Below are 21,062 nucleotides of genomic sequence, written 5' to 3'. Positions count from 1 at the left end.
AAATTTGGCTATGTCTGAGCAGGCGGGCTATGTGTTTTTCGTTATTTGCTCGTCTGTGGGCACAGTACTTTTCACCTCCTTCTCCAATTGGCAGGGTCAGTCACTCAGATATGGTATGGCAGGGCAGGTCTAGCTGAAGAGGAGTTACTGGGATGGGTTGTTTATGGCACTTACTACAGCCACCAGGGTGGGTCGGTAATCCGTGCAGGGCAGGTTCCGGTAGGCCGTGCCCGTCCTGCTTGGTGGTGCGATGTTAAGCGCACGGTGCAGGTAGGCAGGATGTAGCGGGGAGATTGTTATGTGTGGAACTAAGATGGATATTGGAGAAGGGAGAGAAGAACAGGAGCCAAAAACATACAAAGAAACAAAAAAGAATGCTAGTGGAGCTTGCCGTTGGAGTGGAGAGATGAGAGACTATGAAATGGAGAAAAACAAAAAGGGGAAGAGGAATTAAAGAAAAGAAAAGTATGAATAAATAAAAATTGGAAAGGGAAAATAACAGCAAAGTTCTCAGGTATCCCACCGGTGCTGCTATGAGGTCTGGGGAAGTTGTTCTCAGGTGTTGCAGTACAGCCTGGCTAGAAGGCGTAGAGGTATACCACAGGTATTCAGGGAACAGAAAGAGAAGGAAGATATAGAGTGATGAGAAACTGAGTAATGAAGAAAGACAAAAAGGGAAAAAGAGGGAAAAGAAAACCAAGCAAATTAAAAAAAAAAAACAAACAAACATGAAAAGCCCCCAAAAACACACACACACACAAAAACCAACGAAAAAAGAAATGCCCTCAGGGTTACCTCTACACGTCTGTGCAAGCTGAGGGGGTAGGTTCCAAGCTGTGCAGCACTGCCTGTCCAGAACGGGCTCCCAGCTCAAGAAAAGGAAAAGAAAGAAACACTTCAAAGCAAACAAATGAACAAAATCCCCAGGATCCCACCAGCCTGGCAGTCCAGACCGGGAAGCAGCTCCACACTCGAACGGAGCTCCACAGCCCCTCAGGAAGAAGCAAAGATGGCACACAGAGCCAGATATTTGAGTGAAAGGAGGGGGAGGTCGTGAGAAGTAAGGAAGAAATCAAAATAAGTGGAAAAAAGTAAGACCAGCAGCCAGCAGCCAACAAATGGCGCTCAGAGAGCCAGCCCATTCGGGTTGGTGGAATCCAAACAGCCGGTGCTTCCCGGACAAGAGATTGTGGCTGCGGGAAGCAGAGGAGGCTGAATGTGGGTGAAGAAGGGTAGGGGGTGGGAAAGCGTATATCACAAATTACCAGAGCTCCGCAGCCCCTCAGTAGGAAGCAAACATTGTGCATGGAGCCAGGTATTTGAGTGAAAGGAGGGGGAAGTGGTGAGAGGTAAGGACGAAATCAAACGAAGTGGAAAAAAGCAACAGCAGCAGCCAGCAAATGGTACTCAGAGAACCGGCCTGTTCGGATGGGTGGAATCCAAGCAGCCGGTGCTTCCTGGACAAAAGATTGTGGTTGCGGGAAGCAGAGGAGGCTGAGTGGGGGGTGAAGAAGGGTGGAGGGTGGGAAAGCGTATATCGCAAATTACCGGTTGTTTTGTCTCCTGCTGGAAGCTCCGTGAAGCTGCTTTCTCGTACCCCGTTTGCTGGTCTCCGATAGAAGTCCATGATGGCAGATCCGTGCTGCGTTAGCCGATAGGGGACCTCTGCATGAATCTCTCCTTGCTCACCGTTCTCTCAGTTTTCTCACTTTGGTGAGAAATTTGGTGCTTGGCTGAGTTCTTTCTCTCTTCATTTGATGTTTTAGGGTTTCAGGATTGTTGTTTTCTCTGTTCGGCTTAGTTTTTCGGATCTTTGCTGTGGAGGGATGGTGTGGTGCTTCTGCCTAGAGCGCCATTTTCCGTCTTTTGATTTCTTGACTGCTGCTTCCATGGGCTTGATTGTGGATCCAAGTAAAATGAAATCCTTGATGACTTCAATGTTTACTCCGTTTATCATGATGTTGCTTATTGGTCCAGTTGTGAGGATTTTTTTGTTTGTTTTTGTTGAGGTGCAATTCATACTGAAGGCTGTAGTCTTTTATCTTCATCAGTAAGTGTTTCAAGTCCTCTTCACTTTCAGCAAGCAAGGTTGTGTCATCTGTATATCACAGGTTGTTATTTAGTCTTCCTCCAATTCTGATGTCGTGCTCTTCTTCGTATAGTCCAGCTACTCAGATTATTTGCTCAGCATCCAGATTGAATAAGTATGGTGAAGGGATACAACACTGATGCACACCTTTTCTGATTTTAAACCACTCACTATTCCCTTGTTCTGTTCAAATGACTGCCTCTTGGTCTATGTATAGGTTCCTTACGAGCACAAGTAAGTGTTCTGGAATTCTGCACAGTGTTATCTATAATTTATTATGATCCACACAGTTGAATGCCTTTGCAGAGTTGATAAAACACAGGTAAACCCCAAGATCCATCTGACATCAGCAGTGATATCCCTTGTTCCACATCCTCTTCTGAATCTGGCTTGAATTTCTGGCAGTTCCCTGTTGATGTACTGCTGCAACTGTTTTTGAATTATCTTCAGCAAAATTTTACTTGTGTGTGAAATTAATGATATTGTTCAATAATTTCTGCATTCTGTTGGATCACCTTTCTTTAGAATGGGCACAAACATGGATCTCTGCCAGCTGGTTGGCCAGGTATCTGTCTTCTTCCAAATTTCTTGGCATAGACCAGTGAGTGCTTCTAGCATTGCATCAGTTTATTGAAACATCTCAGTTGGTATTCTGTCAATTACTGGAGCCTTGTTTTTCACCAATGCCTTCAGTGCAATTTGGACTGCTTCCTTCAGTACCATCAGTTCTTGAACATATACTGCCTCCTGAAATGGTTGAACATCGACCAATTCTTTGTGGTACAGTGACTCTGTGTATTCCTTCCATCTTCTTTTGATGCTTCCTGTGTCATTCTGTATTTTGCCCATAGAATCTTTCAGTATTGCAACTCAAGGCTTCAATTTTTTCTTCAGTTCTTTCAGCTTGAGAAATGTCGAGTGTTTTCGTCCCTTTTGGTTTTCTAACTCCAGGTCTTTTCACATTTCATTATAATACTTTTTTGTTCTCTCAAGCTACCCTTTGAAATCTGTCCTTCTCTTTTACTTCATCATTTTCTTCCATTAACTTTAGCTACTCTACGTTCAGTAGCAAGTTTCAGAGTCTCTTCTGACATGCATTTTGATCTTTTCTTTCTTTCTTGTCTTTTTAATGACCTTTTGCTTTCTTCATGTATGATATCTTTGATGTCATCCTACAGCTTATCTGCTCTTCAGTCATTATTGTTCAGTGCATCAATATCTATTCTTGAAATGGTCTCTAAATTCCAGTGGGGTATACTCAAGGTCATACTTTGGCTCTTGTGGACTTGTTCTAATTGTCTTCTGCTTCACCTTCAACTTGCATATGAGCAATTGATGGTCTGTTCCACAGTCGGCCCCTGACCTTGTTCTGACTGATTATATTGATATGATATGTTTGAGCAAGTTCTTATAAAATCAACAACATAAATTCTATTCATGCCTGACTATCCTGCTTAACTTAGTCTCAGAATGCCTCTGTGTCCTAGCTATCTTATGTATGTGGCAGTCCAGGCTCTCTGAGATAGTAGCAAACAAGGAAACCTACTCAGCAGTTTCATCTTCATTGCATTGCTTTTTATTTTTCGCTCATTGACTCCCCACTCCCAGCAGCTCCCTTAGTCTTATTTCGCCAACGTAACCACTATTGACAGTGTGATTTATATTTTTAAAACGTTTTTCTTTGTGCATACACATGCACAGACTTGCACACACATGCATGTAATTTTTATATGTGTGTGTGTGTAATTTAAAATTACATAACAATAAAAACACATTTTTCTGCAGTTTGCTTTTTTTCTGAAACAAAAAAAAAATGAATATCTGTTTTAGTATAGTTAGGTCTGTCACTGTTTCAAATGTTGTGTAGTATTCCGTAGTACATGTATATTTAACCATTAACCTGTGAATGACCTTGAGGTTGTTTCCATTGTTTCTACTGTATACAATGCTGTTGTGACCATCCTTTGTGTACCTGTATAAACTTGTGCAAGTATTCTTGTAAACATATATATAAAACAAAGCATTGGCATTCAACATTTTTTACATGTGTAATTCAGTGACATTAATTATGCTCATCATTTTGAATAATAGATTCTTAGAAGTAGAAATGCTAGAACAAATGGTATATGCATTTTGAAATTTGTAATACTGCCAAAATTTCCCTCCAGAAATGACCAGGTTTACCCCAAGTTATAACTAAAACTTGATGTTTCCATAATATGATTTAAGTGTTTTTTTAAAAAAAAAAAAACAAAGAAAAACAAACAAACATTGATGGACTCTATGATCAGGTACAGGTGATACTGTTTTTTTTCCTTCACATGAAAAGTCTTTACATTTCATTTTAGCAAAAGAAGTAGTCTTAGAACTTGAGTCTCTTAATTTGAAGGAATCACAAATCTCTAAGCCATGAGGAATTTGATAGGGTAACACAGAAACAGCCAGTTTACTTTTAACTCAATACCATTATCCTCTCCCTTTTCACCTCCAGATTTTGCTTCTCTCACACCCTTTAGTTATCTCTGACAACCCTCCCCCCCACGCCACAAAAATCCTCATAATTCACAAAGGATTGCTACTAGCTTGATCAGTTTCCTCTGCGATCCCTCTCTCCCTTAACTGACCCTAAATCTCCATGTTGCTGGTTGAGCTTATTGTCTCCTCCCCCCACACCCCTACAAAGGGGCTTCTCATACCTCCCATTGTAAGACTATTCAGAGAGAGCTCCAGCTTTGAGGTTAGACAGCCTAGGTGGAAATACCGGCCCTTTCCTTCCCAGCATTGTTACCAGGGGCAAGTAACTAACTCTCCTGGCCTCAATTTTCTTATTTATAAAATGCAAATGATAAAAAGTATCTTTTATAAGGTCAGGAGGGTTAAAGGAGTAAATGTAAGTTTCTGTTTATTAACATTAGCATCTTGATGTGGAAGTTGACATGAGTGTTCAAGGGCAATGGTAGATAGTGGAGGAAAATATTTGTGTACCAATTTTAGAAAAGAATCTTTCAAAATAATCCAAGCAAACTATTTTTGAGGCATGCAAGTATAGTAGATCTCTTTTTAATAAATCTGAAGTATTGGATTGTGTAAAAATGAGACTTTTGTGAACTTTGGTTTTAAATGTTTACATTTGCATACCAGGTAATCATTAATACATTTATTAACTATGTAATTGAAAATGACTTACCTGTTGTATACTGTTTTTATACTCAGCATTTTTTTAATGAGTGTTAGAGAAAGAACAAATTATTGCTTTTTATACATATAAAATACATGATTATTTCTGTACATGAATAAGTATTATGGAGCTCTTGAAGTAAATGAAAAGGTAGTAAGAAATAAGTAATAAAGCCAGGCGAGAGGAAAATAATAGAGGAGGGGCTATAAACCCTGACAGGCTTATTTGAGTTCCCTGAGATATATGCTGAAGGCAGTGCTGCTTATTTACTTTCTTGGCATTTAGCTGAAGGGAAGGCTTTGTGCTGGGGGAGTGGAGCCTGGTTCATGCCAGGGCTCCTTCTGTCGTTAGCCTCCACAACAAACAGTGTCCTCTAAAAGCTCCTCTGGAGAGGACACCACCCTGTATCATGGCAGTGAAATTAGGTGGACTGACCATTGAGGATAGAAGTGGTAAAGTATCTGGCTGTTTCAGCTACAACAAAATTGTAAGTTGAAATGAAGGCATTAGTCACCACCTAGAAATGAGAATTTAATTAAGTATAATATTTAAATCTCTGCTAAGGTTGTGTTTATTCATTGTACATTATATTTCAATGTTCTCCTAGTACTTTTCCCCTCTACGCTAAAGAGGTTCCCCCACCTTTTTTTTCTGAATCTGAATCACAAAAGTTTGCTGTCTTGCCTTGTCCCTCTCAATGCCAGTAGATTTTGCCTTCAGCTTGTAAGACAGGTGTACAGATGCCTTTGAAAAACCACAGACTTGATGTTTCCAAGCTTTAACAGCAGGCACTAAAACTGTAGGAGATGCCATTCTTCTATAGGTCCTCCAAAAGAAGCTGAATTAATCACCTCTGCAGTGTAGACATCTGCTGCCTGCATTCTGCCTAAACAGACTGAATTTGACAATTGAATTTTAACAAAAAGGGACACTGCTATGTGAATATAAATGGTTAAAGCATTATTTAGACAACAGTATTACCAAAACAGTGAGGTCATAGTTAAAATGAAGATGTAAACTAAAACGTTTTACTCTTTCTTGTGAATTTCTTTATAGTGGAGTAAGAGGAAAAGAGAAAGCATTAAGGCCCCATTAGAACTCAGAGCTGTGGGTAATTCCATGCCGCTATCACAGCATAAGCCAATTGTGAACATGTCTTACTATCTCAGTTTAAAATTTGTAGAATGATTCGATATTGCTTAATGCTTAGAAGTAACTGTATCCATGATGTGAGACTGGTATCTCATTCAGTATGTCTTAAATATGCTTCCTTCAGTACGGTGGAGAGGTGCCTGTTTGATGCCTTGGGACCCTGAATACTCTTAATTATTAAGATCCAGAATGTGTCCCTATGCTCAACATTCTCTCCAAATACAAATGTTCCCTCTTCCCCCTCCCGTTTTTCTCACTGGCAAAAATTCTGATTAGTACGCTGAAATGGTGCCTAAGCATCTATTTTTCACAGTGTGCCTCAGAAATTTTGATATGCTCCCTGGGGTAAGGGAGTTTTGATTCTGGAATAAATCAGAACTAAATCCGAACCAAATCTAGCACCAGACAGGAGAAGCCAAAGACTCGGTCAGTGATCCTTCATGTCCATGAATTCTCCTTTGCTCTCTCTCATCTTGTGGTGTTCCATTACCAAGGTAGGAGGGTAAATCAAATTCACAAATCCCTAGCTGGAAATGAGAGGCAATTAAACTGTTTTACTTTTTTCAACAGATAATTTCACTTTCGCTGAAGGCTTGAAACTTTGAAGAATTAAGCTTTGGTAATAAAATGCGCACAAAGATTAATTATACAGTTGTAAAAGTTATAGCATTTATAATTATAAATATAAATAAGGGTAAAAATATGACAGGTTTTAAAAGACTTTAATGGATCATTTAATTTACATACACACAGAACCTGGTTCTTGCCCAACTGGGGGAATATCTAATATCAAATATATAAACATATGAATTATGTTTCTCTTTGCAGTTTCTTTCTCAAAGCTAAATGCTGAGACGGTTATCTTTGATTACAAGCAGCCATTGATAAGTAGAAATAAAATTTATAAATCTTAACACATTTTATACAAGGTTTAGGCAACATTTTAATTATTTAATGAAGACATTAGGATTTAAATAGTTAAGCATTAAAGTTTAATACATAAATTTGTTCATTTGAGGGGATTATTGTTATTGTAGAGGAGTCCTGGTGGCGCAGTGGTTAATCACTGGGCTGCTAACTGAAAGACTGGTAGTTTGAACGCACCAGCTGCTCCATGGGAGAAAGATGTGGCAATCTGCTTCCATAAAGATTACAGCCTTGGAAACCCTATGGGACAATTCTACTCTGTCCTATAGGGTTGCTATGAGTCTGAATCAACTCAATGCAACAGATTTTTTTTTTTTTTATTGTTGTTGTAGACATTTAATTTCTTGGTCTGCAATGTATAGCATATATTTCTTATTCTTAAAATATTGAGTTGAATATAAAGTAACTTTTATTTATCCACTAGTTAGCTTTGTTTGCATTCTTATGACTAAGTGAGGCAGTCTTTTTCTACAGTCACATGAGCATATTTTTAATTTTTATTATCCAGTAAATTTTTTATTCCTGTCTTATAGAACTTTAGATTTTAGGAAATGGAAGCCTGAGGAACTTAAGTGGTTTGCTTGGGGACACATAGTTTTTCCAAACTGTGCCTGGAACTGAAGTCTTCTGAATTCTAACCCAGGATTAGGAACTTCTGATATCCTGTCAATTCAAGTGTGCAGACTTTATAGATTATTTGCAGTAAAATTTTATCTTTGGGCCATTTCCTTTCTCCACTGCCCGGATACTCTAAATAGTATGTTAATTTTAATACTAGCTAGGGAAAAAACTTGATTTTTTTTTTTAAAGCTTGAGAGACATAATTTGTGTATTTATACATTCACTATTAGATATTCCCACAGTTGAGCAAGAAGCAGAACCTGTATGTACGTAAATTAAATAGTCCATTAAAGCATTTTAAAATCTATCATATCATGATAGCATTTTAAAACCTACCAGATTTTAAGGAAAAGATGAACTGTATAATTCAAATCAAATAAAAGTAATTCCTGGATTATTCTTTCTAACCTTCTTTCTCTTAGCATGAAAAAAAAAAATAAGAGTTGAGTATATTCTGAAGTTTTTAGAGGGTCTGAATGTAGACCCCTTTGCCAAGTCATGCCACGTGAGAAGACTGGGATTTTCTCCAATCCAAATCCGAATCCAAATCTACTTAAAATATTTGGAAATTTCTGCAGCAAATGGGAAACTCCCAAGTCTGACACGAATGAGACCTATGCAGCTAAGTACAGCATGCCTTCAGCCATGCCGTAGCATAGTCCACTGCCAACCTAGGTGTTCTGGAGCAAGACTCCTTGTGGGTTTTGGCCCTCAGTGACCCAACAGAAAACAACTAAAAATCACAAAAATTGGGAGAAATAACCACTGTAAGAATAGAAATTGGATTTATTTAGTTCAGTTCATTTGAAGGAACTGTGGGAGTGGAGGATCAGTAGTTTGCCGAAGATATCTCTAAAAAAGATGATAAGGAGGGACATGTCAGATGGTAGTTTAAAAATTGAGACCCTGTAGTTTACTTGCTTGGGAAGTGTCTTCCCATGCATTTAGGTAAAGGATCTATAGCTTTCTCTCTACGGTACTGTGTGTGTGTTTCTCTAGAATCAAGGGAAGAGCTAGATTGAGGGGCTGAATATCTGTGAGGTAGTTGTAGACCCAATAGTTACTGCTTTACAACATTATGTATCTTTAAAACTTCCTGTAAAAGGGAAACATAGTTACAAATAACCTACAAACATGCCAGTATCCTTCCTTAAATTTATCTTTGATTTGGGGTTAGATGATCTCAGGATCCAACTTTAGCCCCAGGGTTCTGGGATGTATTCATCAGCAGGGGTGAACCAGGAGACAGGATTAGCGGTGTGACTGTGGACAAGTCATAACCACTGAACCCTTTTCTCCTTCTGCACAATGAGGATTATATGTATATACATGTCCAAGGGGCATTATAAAGAGAAAATGAGATAATGTACATGAGGATGCTTTAGCAAGGGTTCTTAACCTTTTTAATATGAATCTCTTTTTCAGGGGGAAGAATGCATACATTCCTTTTCCCCTCCTTTTTAACCCCCTTCCTCCCAGTATTAGATAGCCTGATAATGGCAGACACTGTGCCAGGTGTTAGGAAGTCCGAGGTGAGCAGGGCAGACATGATCCTTGCTCTCGTGGAGCTTAAACATCTACCCAGTTGCCCAGTCCTTACTTGGAACAGTCCTCTTCGCCTGACTTCTGGGATGCCCTGGTCTCTTGAGCTTTTCTTAATAAGCCACTTGTTATCATTGTCATTCTTGCTCACTCTCTTAGCTAGCCTTTAAATGTTGGCTTTACTTAGAACTCGGTCCTAGATGCTCTTCTTACCCTGTAGGTCTCCCATCGTGTTTCCAGCTCCCTACCTCCAGTCCACTCCTCCCTCCTTGGCTGTCTCAAAGGTATTTCTAATTCACCATGTCCAAAACTGAATTCATGGCCTAAATACTGCCCTTCCCACCTCCAGATCTGGTCCTGCTCTGGTCGTCTTTGTGTCAGTGAGTTGTATAAATTATACAAAACCGTGTCCACTTATTTAATCCAGAAACCTATGTTTGATCTCTGCTCCCCCATGTCTCAAATACTCACTTCTTCGCCTGGTCGTGTTGCTTTTATGTCCTAAATTCCTGTAAGATTCTCTATTTCTTCTCTCTCCGCTGGATTTCAACCTACCATCGTCAGCATTTGTGTAGACCATCAAAATATCATCCTCACTGTTTCCCTCATATATATTTTTGCTCCCCAGTCTATCCTCCATATTTCAGGTAGTGATATTTTTAAATAAATATATTCACATGATTCCAAAGTATGATTCACATTATTTAAAAGTATGAAAAGTATTCAGAAATGAAGTGCAAGGGTGGGGGAGGTATATGGGAACTCTGTACTTTCTGCACAATTTTTCTGTAAATCTAAAACTGCTCAACAAAATAAACTCTATTATAAAAAAAGATATTCAATGAAGAGCCTCCTCACATGCAACTACATTACTAGTTCTGAACATCCTTCCAAGTTATCATGCATATATAAGAAAATAGTAACACAATCTATTTTAAAAACCTGTATTTACATGAAAGGTGCTACACTACTTATACATTTCTCCACCTTGCTTTTTTTTTAATTGAAAATATATCCTAGATATCTTTCCATTGTAGTACCTAGAGATATTTCACATTCATTTTTACAGCGGCATAATATTCCATGATGGTGGTGGTGGTTGTTAGGTGCCGTCGAGTCAGTTCTGACTCATAGCGACCCTGTGTACAACAGAACGAAACAGTGCCTGGTCCTGTGGCATCCTCATGATTGTTGTTATGCTTGAGCCCATTGTTGTAGCCACTGTATCAGTCCATCTCGTTGAGGGTCTTCCTCTTTTTCACTGACCCTCCACTTTACCAAGCATGATGTCCTTCTCCAGGGACTGGTCCTTCCTGATAACATGTCCAACGTATGTGAGACGAAGTGTTGCCATCCTCACTTCTAAGGAGCATTCTGGCTATGCCTCTTCCAAAATAGATTTGTTCGTTCTTTTGGTAGTCCATGGTATATTCAATATTCTTCGCCAGCACCACTACTCAAAGGCATCAGTTCTTCTTTGGTCTTCCTTATTCATTGTCCAGCTTTCACATGGATATGAGGCGATTGAAAACACCATGGCTTGGGTCATGCCCAGCTTAGTCCTTAAAGTGACATATTTGCTTTTTAACACTTTAAAGAGATCTTTTACAGCAGATTTGTCCAATGCAATGCACTGTCTGATTTCTCGACTGCTGTTTCCATGGGTGTTGATTGTGGATCCAAATAAAATGAAATCTTTGATGACTTCAGTCTTTTCTCTGTTAATCATGATGTTGCTTACTGGTCCAGTTGTGAGGATTTTTGTTTACTTTATGTTGCGGTGTAATCCATGCTGAAGGCTATAGTCCTTGATCTTCATCAGTAAGTGCTTCAAGTCCTCTTCACTTTCAGCAAGCAATATTCCATGGTAGGAGTGTTTAAAATGATACACATTAGGACAAAACATCTTTTACTATCTAGAGTTATGTTTTAGAAAATTGAATCTGAGTATGCCATTCTTACACTTCAGGTATCCTTGTCATGACTTCCCATTCGTTACTCTTAGGAAACAAACAAACAAAAAAACTAAAACCAAAACTAAGCTCCTTACCCACCCAGGTCCTCAGGGTCTAACCCTATTTCTCTTCTCCAGGGTTGTCTTGGCTTGCTCTTTCATCTTCTGCTCATGTGGCTTAGACCATCTTTTATTTCCTCCGTATGCCATATTCCTTCCCACCTGAGGCCTCTGCCCAAGCTCTTTTCTTAGTCTCATATGCAGACCCATTCCCTCCTTTCAAATACATACACCTATTCCTGGTTAACCATCTAATTTCCAATATACTTAAGGCAGATCTTGCTCAAATGTCATTTTTTTTCAAGGTTTGCTTATCCTGGCCCTCTAAGGTCAAGTCAGAGCTCTCTGATACAGAGTCTCCCAGCATCCCATTCTCTTCCTTCCTGTACTTATTACCGTTTGTATTATATATTTATATGAGGAATTATAGATTGATAATTCTCACACGCTTAGAACATTGTTTTTCAAATAACCGGTTGCAACCCATTATGGGTTATGAAACAATAAATTTAACAGCCTTTTTAAAGAAATGACAGAATAGAAAATCTCAGACCTCATCGTCCATATTAAGTGTATTTTTTTCATCTAGTTTTGTTTCTGATTAATAGATAGATACATAGAGATAGATACCATACCAAACCCACAGGGTTTCCAAGGCTATAATCTACTGAAGCAGACTGCCACATCTTTCTTCCCGCAGAGCAGCTGGTGGGTTCCAACCACCAACCTTTTGGTTAGCAGCCAAGCACTTAACCACTGTGCCACCAGGGCTCCAAATAGATAGATAGATGTAATCACATACACAGGCACACTGATGTATTAGGTATGATATGAAATGTATTTTTTATCGTGAGTCTTGGTCAAAAAAATTTGAAAGCCACTTAACAGGCTAAGTTCTGTGAGACAGGGATCCTGTCTATTTGGTACACCATTCTACCCCCAGGTCTAGCAGACGGCCTGCACTGAGTCAGGCACTCAGTAAGTCTGCTGGCTGAATGATTGAATGAACCTCCTTTTCAGGGAGGTTCACGGACCCACTGCTTTCCTCCTAGGGACTAATGGACCCTCATTCTAAGCAGAAGTTCATGATTATTATCTTGGTCAATTGAATCTGCACTAGATCACTAGAAGAGAAGAAAAAATAATGTAAAACCACACCTGCAAATGTATTTTTTATGGGTTGGTTGGTAAAGAGATGAAGCATTATTAATGAAATATTTTTAGATTTAATTTTTTTGTATATGTATTATTTATAGATCTGAAGGCTTAAAATACCATTTTATTTTATTAACAAACGATAAACCAATTTTTACCTACCTAAATATCTGGGTAATTTTTGAATTTTTAAGGTAAATTCACAAACAGGGCTTATTACATAGCTGTTATCTTTTGTGTGTACTTCAGCAATAAAATATTTATGCATTTTGGCAAGGTGATACTACAACCTGGTTTAGTACAACAGCTGCACTGCCTGTTCCCATGTGGCTTGATTTCCCTTTTTAATCTTCAGTTTTCTGCAACTAAAGACTTACGTCAGCATGTAGTTTGTACAGCAGCAGGTAATAGTGAAAACTTCTTGAATTAACATAGTAAATAGAGAGATACTCTGCTAGGTTTACTCGATTTCATATTTTCTAAGTACTTGAAAAATATTTTTCTAGCAAGTCGTATAGAGAAGAGCTTTATAAAAATCACATATGTACAATGAGACATTTTTCTGACATTTTTATTTTTTTAAAAACCTATAAACTTACCTCCAAAGGTATAATCTCTGATTCTTTTTTAATTTTCTTTATTTTGTTGTTGTTGTTGAGAATATGCACAACAAATCATAACATCAATTCAACAGTTTCTACATGTACCATTTAGTGACATTGATTATATTCTTTGAGTTGTGCAGCCATTCTCTCCCTCCTTTTCTGAGTTGTTCCTCCTCCATAAACATAAATTCACTAAGATTCCTTTCCAACCTTTTGAGTTGCTTTTATCAATTTGATCCCATATAGATAGTTCTTAAAAGAGCTTAATACTCAAGGCAGACATTTTTTACTACTTAAGCTAAACTATTGTTTGGTTTTAAGAAGAATTCAGGGGATATCTCTGAATCTTTAAAAAAATGGAAATATCTCAGTTCTAAAATAATCTGCATTTTGACTTAGCACAAATTAGGAAAGTCCTAGAAGTAAAATAATAATTCTTATATTTATTTCAGTCATTAATTTGTATGTATATTTAAAATTGAGATTGGATTAAAAACTGTTAAGTCAAAAAATGGAGAATCTTAATTATTTAAAATTTTTATCCAGCATGTTGGTTACTTTTTCTTTCTAGGTGCTCCTGATCCAACAGCAGGTGCTAGTATAGATGATGAAAACTGCTGGCACTTAGATGAAGAGCAGGTTCAAGAACAGGTTAAACTGTTCCTTTCCCAGGGCGGGTACCATGGATCAGGGAAGCAACTTAATTTGCTCTTTGCTAAGGTAAGATTGTTTATTTTCAAAGCAATATTCAAAATATGTATGTGTATAGAAACTATATATGGTCATGTTTACAATAGGATGAAGCCTTTTTTTATTTTAAGAAACAGGGTCTGTTAATTGACAAATTAGAAACTTTTGTGTTGTAATGTAAGCTTTGATTTCTTTGGTGACCTCAGACAAGGTGTGGAACATTTTTGTCCGTCTCAGTTTCTGTCAATGAAATACTGATAATTTGTACAATTCTGAAAAAACTTCTTCAGTACTAAACATGAAATACATGACTTAATGTTATTTAAAATGCCATCTTTTCACTTTTTTCTTTTTCTAGTTAATTTTTCAAAGTAGGTAATAACTGTATATAATCCTTAAAATGTGCTATATATGTTTAGTTTAATATTTTCAGTATCTTTAAATTAGTTTCAAAAGCATAGGCTTTGGAGTCATACAGACCTGGGTTTAAATCCAAGTTCTATATTTTAGTAACCATATGAACCTCGGCAAATTACTTAAGTCTGTTTCCTCATCTGTAAAATTAGCTTATGATAACGTATCTCCCAAAGTCTGGTGTTAAACAGTGTCTAGCACAGTCGGGCTTTGGTAGATGTTAATTCTCATCACTAAACATTGATAGCCTGAGAAAAAAATTATCTTGGTCTGAAGTTCTTTCTGAGCAGAAACTATCTCTATTGTTTTATATAGGACTTTTAGTACTATAAACACATTTCTAAATACCGAATAAATAATTTTTAATATTTAATCAATATATTGTTATTTCATTTTTTGAGGTACAGCCATCATTATGGATAATATATTCAAATTAGTTTTAAGGGAACAGATAATTCTGTTTCATTGATACATTTGTTAAATAGCTTCTCTAATATTCATAATAATTAAAAGATGATATTTTTAATTCAGAAGAGAGTAAGTTCTGTTACTGGGCATGGTCAGAAAATATGGTATTTTAATTAATACTATACCCTGTTAATAAAGATTTATGTGGAGTGCCAATTTTCCAAGAATTAGCTTACAATAAAATATATTTAACTCTGAAACTATTTCACATGTGATTTAATCATGCTTTCATAATTCACAGGCACTTCAAACTCTCATAGTGCCTCAGAGTCAATAGTCTGAAAATTAATTACCATTAGGCTATCGATGTATTTGAATGTTGGTTAAGAGAGTTCTGGTTTACATGCTTAATAGTAAAGAGTTTGTTTGTTAATTGCTATTGCTAACTGAGTAACAGGTTAGAAATCTATCAAGAAAATAAACATTGAATCAAATCCATTGTTATACTGGCAGTGTAAAAGATTTGGTATGTTTAGACATACTGAAAATATTTTATATATTCTTATGTCAGCAAAGTATATACTGTGACTAGTGGAAGCAATGTGAAAGACTGCAGTTGCTATTTTTATTTCTGTATATGATATATACATTATATATGCCATTTGATGTAACAGCACTGTGTAATTTTGGAAATGGCGTAAGTTTTGGAGTAAGACAGATCTGGGTGCCCATCCCAGCAATTACCCTTGTCCTTTGGGCAATTTCCTTATCTTCTCTGAGGCTTGGTTTTCTAATTTGCAAAATGGGGATTACAGTCTGGTCTCCATGCTTGTTGTGAAGATTAAATGGTAAATATAAGTGCAAAACTGTTTAGCATGATGTCCAGTAAAATGGTAAGTTCGTTTCTTCCTCCCAGTCTTCTCCACCTTTTCATGACTTTATAGTGTATCCATATTGGGAATAAACTTCTTTTTAGGATTAGTGAAATAACCCTTCTAGAAGGACAAACCTTGCAATTCAGTGTAGAAATGCTTTTGAGTTCCTTACAAGGCACAAATTCTAAAGCAGGTGAGAGGATTCCATTGCTTGTCAGGGTGCAGACCTGAAGCAGGATCCTTTAGTCACCAAGATTTGGGCTGCTTTATTGAGGATCTGCCATTTTCTCTTTTACCTGCCTTTCTTGCAGAGACAATCCTGAATAAAAGGTCCCTCTTTCTTTTTTCTGTTGCTTGTGACCTTGCTTCAGTAATTTACAAGGAGAGTGACGTTCAGCTGAGATTCTTTTTGTAGAACACACAGCCTTAAACACTTTTGGAATGGATGAATTCATTTAGGGTTTCCTGCAGAGGGATTTTAGCCTTGTGTTTCTTTCTCTCCTTTCTTTTAATTGGGAAATGTAGCACAAAAGTTATGGACAGGGCTTGAGGTTAAAACTTGAGAGACCAAGTTATATAGGTCAGTGGTTCTTATTATTTTGCTAAGTGGATCACTCATTTACAGCCAGCGTGTTCTTGAACCTACAGCCCTGTCTGTTTCCTCTTACCACTGCAGAAACAATCCCATCTGAGTGAAAGGAAGTATGATGCTGCTCTTTATATATATATTTAAAAAAAAAAAAAAAAAACTTCAGTGAGAGAGAACTTATTGAAATTTTTACCTGAGAAACTGAAGGACTTGTGCAACTTTGTGAATATACTAAACACTGTTTAATTGTACAATGTAAATTGGTGAATTGTATGATATGCAGATAATAGCTCTATAAAGCTGTTAAAAAAAACTCTGAAGGACAGATACTATCATTGTAAACATTATCAGAGCAGTATAGGAGATCCTAAAGTGTCCTCAGCGGGCTCTGGTTTAAGATCCTCTCACCTATTGGTAAGTACAATCAGTTGGGGAGTCAGGAAGACACCAGACTGTCTTGTTTGTTTTGGTATTGTTTTTCTTTAAGCTGACAACGTTATGGCATCTCATCCCAGTGAAGCACGGCATCTTGTTAAAACCTGTTTTGGTAAACTAGTTAGGTTCATACACCTGGTTCCAGTGCCAGTTTTACTTCCGTGGTTTGCCAGCACATGAACTAACTAGTCGCCTACTTTGTTGGAGTACAGTCTTAAACCACAAAGCGTACTTGCTTTAGATAATGGAGGATATTTTGAAGGAGGCCTTGAAAAGATGTTTGTACTGGACATATGAAACATGATTTAATCATTTCTCCTTGATCAGATATGTAGGACCCAACTAAAAATTTTTGAGGATTTGGGAAGTAAGCCAATCTTCTTTCCTCATGTGAATTCCAAAGCAAAATTAAAAAAAAAATTAATGGGTAATTCTGATTAAATGGAAGATTTAAGATAGAGACCAGTTTTTAGGAAAGCTGGTGTAAAGACTTAACTCCCCCCTACCCCAAGAAAAAAATAGAGAAAAGTGGTTTGTCTTTTGTGTTACTGTTTATTTTTTGAACATTCTTCTAAAGGTCCATTTTCCCCACTAGGTGCGGGAGATGTTGAAGATGAGGGACTCCAATGGGGCCCGCATGTTGACGTTGATAACAGAGCAATTCATGGCCGACCCCCGCCTGTCACTGTGGAGACAGCAAGGCACTGCAATGACTGACAAATATAGGCAGCTCTGGGACGAGCTGGGTAAATACAAGTTTTCTGACAAATTACTATTGAGTTGTGTATGGATAAACACCATAGTTGAAAGTTTTAAGAACATGGTCATAGTATTGCTGAAAAGAGCTGCTCATATGAACTTGTTGCCGATATACACGGGTTAGGAGAATAGGAAGAATGAGGACTTGGACTGACATTTGCAGGAAACAGCCTTGGCAGGCTTGGGGGAATTGTCTGATGTAGAGGAAAGGAAACTAAGGAATCTGCCTTTACGTATTTGAAAAACAGCTGTATTACTTTGAAATACCTCACTTGTATAATAGAGCTGGTTATTTACTTCTAGATTAATATTATAATCAAGTCAGCTAAAATTTGGAGTCTGCCTTTCCCTTCTGCCCACATTATCACAATATCAAAAGTAGTTTGGGTATTAATTTTATTTGGGCTGCTATAGATTTGGATGAGCTGTTGATCTTTGGAATGGAAAAGATACAGCAAACTCTAATTTTTATTACTTTTCAAATCCCTGGTGGTAAATCTAAATATAGTAGGTAGTTGAAATAATGAGAAATCCACTAGTTGTGTCCAGTAAAAGGATATTGGGGATTTTCTTGGGAAGAGCTGTGTTACCCAATGCTCATTGCTAGGGAGGTAATGAATTTGAGAAAATATATTTGTTCTGTTGTTTTTCTATGAAGAAATCAGTAGGTGACAAACGGAATTTCTGACAAACATTATAGCGGTGCCTGTATTAATTTTATGGGAGGAAAATCCTGGATATATTTATTAGGAGATTCTGGTCTCAATGAAATTGTGTAGCAGAACTCTTCATAACTTCACCTTCTTTCTTCCTCTTGGCTGATGGTGGACCACATCATGCTAGATTGATCGCAGGTGCAGCTTGTGTAAAATCTGCCTTAGTGCTGCCTGCTTGCCCATTTTATTGATTCTGAATATGGATCGTGGGTAGTGTACACCAAGAGAAGCTGTTGTCTATGAAGATACCGTATGATCATAAGAATTAGAAAGAACTTTTGACGTGAACTATTTTTACAGATGAGGAAACTGAAGTCCAGGAGATTAGGAAACTTCCATGAGGTGATATTGTGTGACTTAGAGTTATGCAGCAAGTTGGTAAACAATTTGACACCAGAGTTTCCTTTTTACCTGCACGTTTTTAGATAGTTGTTGATCTTTTTCCCTGGCACTTTTTTTTGAAGTGTCTTTTAATAACTTAAGCCTGACACTTTCCTTAGGTGATCTGAAATAATGGTAGTGGCCTTTCCCCTAATCAAAATTTGAACCAATCTGTAACTATAGTAGATAGTTTCACTGAATTGGAAGAACATTTAGGGGCACGGTGTGGTGATTAGAGAACACAAGTACAATATGCGGTTTAAACAAATATTTTTATAGAATACTGAGTGATTTACTTTTCTAATGAAACCCTCTTCAATTTTGTAGCTGTTAAATTGACTAGTTGGTTTAGAAAAGTAAAAAGGACTAGCATTAAAAAATAAAATGAAAGGAATTATATAAGGAAAAATTATTGGTTTAATAATAAATTAATGAAATTTAAAGACCTTTGGTACTTGGAAAAGTTTGTCGTCATCATTGTTGTTGTGCCATTGAGTCAATTCCAACTCATAGTGACCCTATAGGACAGAGTAGAACTGCCCCATAGGGTTTTCAATGATGTAATCTTTATGGAAGCAGACTGCCACATCTTTCTCCCATGGAGAGGCTGGTGTATTCGACCTTTTGGTTCGCAGCTGAGCACTTAACAATTGTGCCACGAGGGCTCCCTTTAGAGAAGCTTAGAATTACAAATAACTGGTTAGGAAGGAACTACCAACTAAAATTTTTGGTTACTAAAAACAGTACAGGTGATTTAGTCTGAAATAAAATTTGCAGTATTCACATTTAATTCATATTCACATCTCACCTTTCTAAGTTGGTTTTGAAAATTATGTGCCTCAACGCTCGATCAAAAGTATAAATTCCATTAGGTGGAAGTTTTCACCAGTTGATTCTGCTTATACCTTCTGACAGACTTACTTTCTAATCACGGATCAGGCTTTATACAAGTTCTTTTGTTTCAGTCCAGGATGAAGAACACGACTTCTTGCCCTGTGTTTTCTTTTTTGCACACCTTATCTGTCCCCCCTGCCGCAAGCCCCCAGCTACTTCTCCACAGTCATTAGTAGACGGCTGTGACTTCTCCTGTGTACTCTGATATCAAGCAGAGGACACTTGCCACTTTAATGGAATCTAAGTTTTGTCAGAATGCTCCTTAGAAGCGAGGATGGTGAGACTATGTCTCACATACTTTGGACATGTTATCCGGAGGGACCAGTCCCTGGAGAAGGACATAATGCTTGTAGAGGGTGAGTGAAAAAGAGGAAGACCCTCAACAAGATGTATTGACATGGTGGCTGTAACAGTGGTCTCAAGCATAGCAACAATTGTGAGGATGGCGCAGGACTGGGCAGTTTTTCGTTCTGTTGTACATAGGGTCGCTATGAGTTGAAACTGACTCGATGGCACCCACCATCCCATGTAGAAGTAACAATAACTATCACATCTTAAGATTCATTCACCAAAAAATTAACTAAAAGTTGCTTCTGGACTACAAAAGCAAAGGCTTTTGCTTCTTAATAAAGTGGGGGAATTTGACTTTGTGCCCCTGCACAGGGCTCACGTTGCTTCAAGGCTCTGCTTTGGAATTAAATGCTGAGCACTGCCAGATGCCAGACATTGAGAAGAGGCTGAGTTTTGTCGGCAAATGGGATCTGCAAGTTAATTGGTGTTTTCTGCAGGCTTCTGGCTGTGAAATGAAATTGGAAGCCCTTTAGCCACATGGATAATGCAGGACCTGAATACAAATGTCACATGTCACCATCAGGACCCACTGTGAGACAATAGTGTTCCCACTCCAACACTGCGCCATTACAGATCATTTAAATATGGGGATTACATTTAAACTAAAAGCCCCATTTGCCTTTTACTGCAATTTAAATGTCCTCTTAGCAAAAGCTAAGTGACAAATTAAATGAAAAAAGTGCCCACATTTTTAAAGCTGTAATGCAAAACAACCTTTTATTGCTTCTCATGTGCCACGAATGAATCATTATACTTGTCAACCCTAAACCAAGCCATAATTGGAACAGCTACTGTTATCAAAGTGGGGCTGCTCTGTGACAGCTTAATAAAGCTGAAACTGTTAAATTAAATCTTAGATGCTTAACTCCTTAGCACCGGTGGATTCGATGGGTCCATTTCTAGCAATGGCCAATGCACCAGGAGAAAAAAAGAAAGACTCCTGGCATGGAAGCCTTAATCTGATGAAAGCGTACAAGTAAGAGTATCTTAGCCAGGAGCCAACTAACTCTGCTTCTTGGCAGAGGGATTTGGAGCCATCAAATTGTCAGCTTAAAGATTACAAAATGTGATTTTTTTCATAGGCTCAGATACCCTCCTCCCCAAGATCTATTATTTTCTGAGTATATGTGATTTATTAAAATTTAACAGTGTTGATGTTTCAAAATTAGTTTTTAAAGTAATACATATTAATTTTAACTTTTTTATCTTTTAAATAAACATATGCAAACTTAATTGAAGTAGCAACAGGCCCAATTTCTTCTCCCCC

General features: G+C 37.7%; 1 protein-coding gene across 3 annotated transcripts in view; it reads left to right on the top strand.

Moving 5' to 3' along the window:
• The window catches only part of ZSWIM6 (zinc finger SWIM-type containing 6), an 89,908-nt gene that overhangs the window by 12,894 nt on the left and 55,952 nt on the right, over nt 1–21,062 (top strand). For all 3 annotated transcript variants that reach the window (XM_023729623.1, XM_023729622.1, XM_023729624.1), the window contains exons 2-3: nt 13,855–14,003; nt 17,290–17,440. In XM_023729623.1, coding sequence (XP_023585391.1) covers nt 13,855–14,003; nt 17,290–17,440 — 300 coding nt within the window. The remainder of the gene's footprint in view (nt 1–13,854; nt 14,004–17,289; nt 17,441–21,062) is intronic.

The sequence above is a fragment of the Trichechus manatus genome, unplaced genomic scaffold (assembly GCF_000243295.1).
Source record: "Trichechus manatus latirostris isolate Lorelei unplaced genomic scaffold, TriManLat1.0 scaffold00029, whole genome shotgun sequence".
NCBI classification, from domain to species: Eukaryota; Metazoa; Chordata; class Mammalia; order Sirenia; family Trichechidae; genus Trichechus; species Trichechus manatus.
This window is presented reverse-complemented; position numbering and strand designations above follow the sequence as displayed.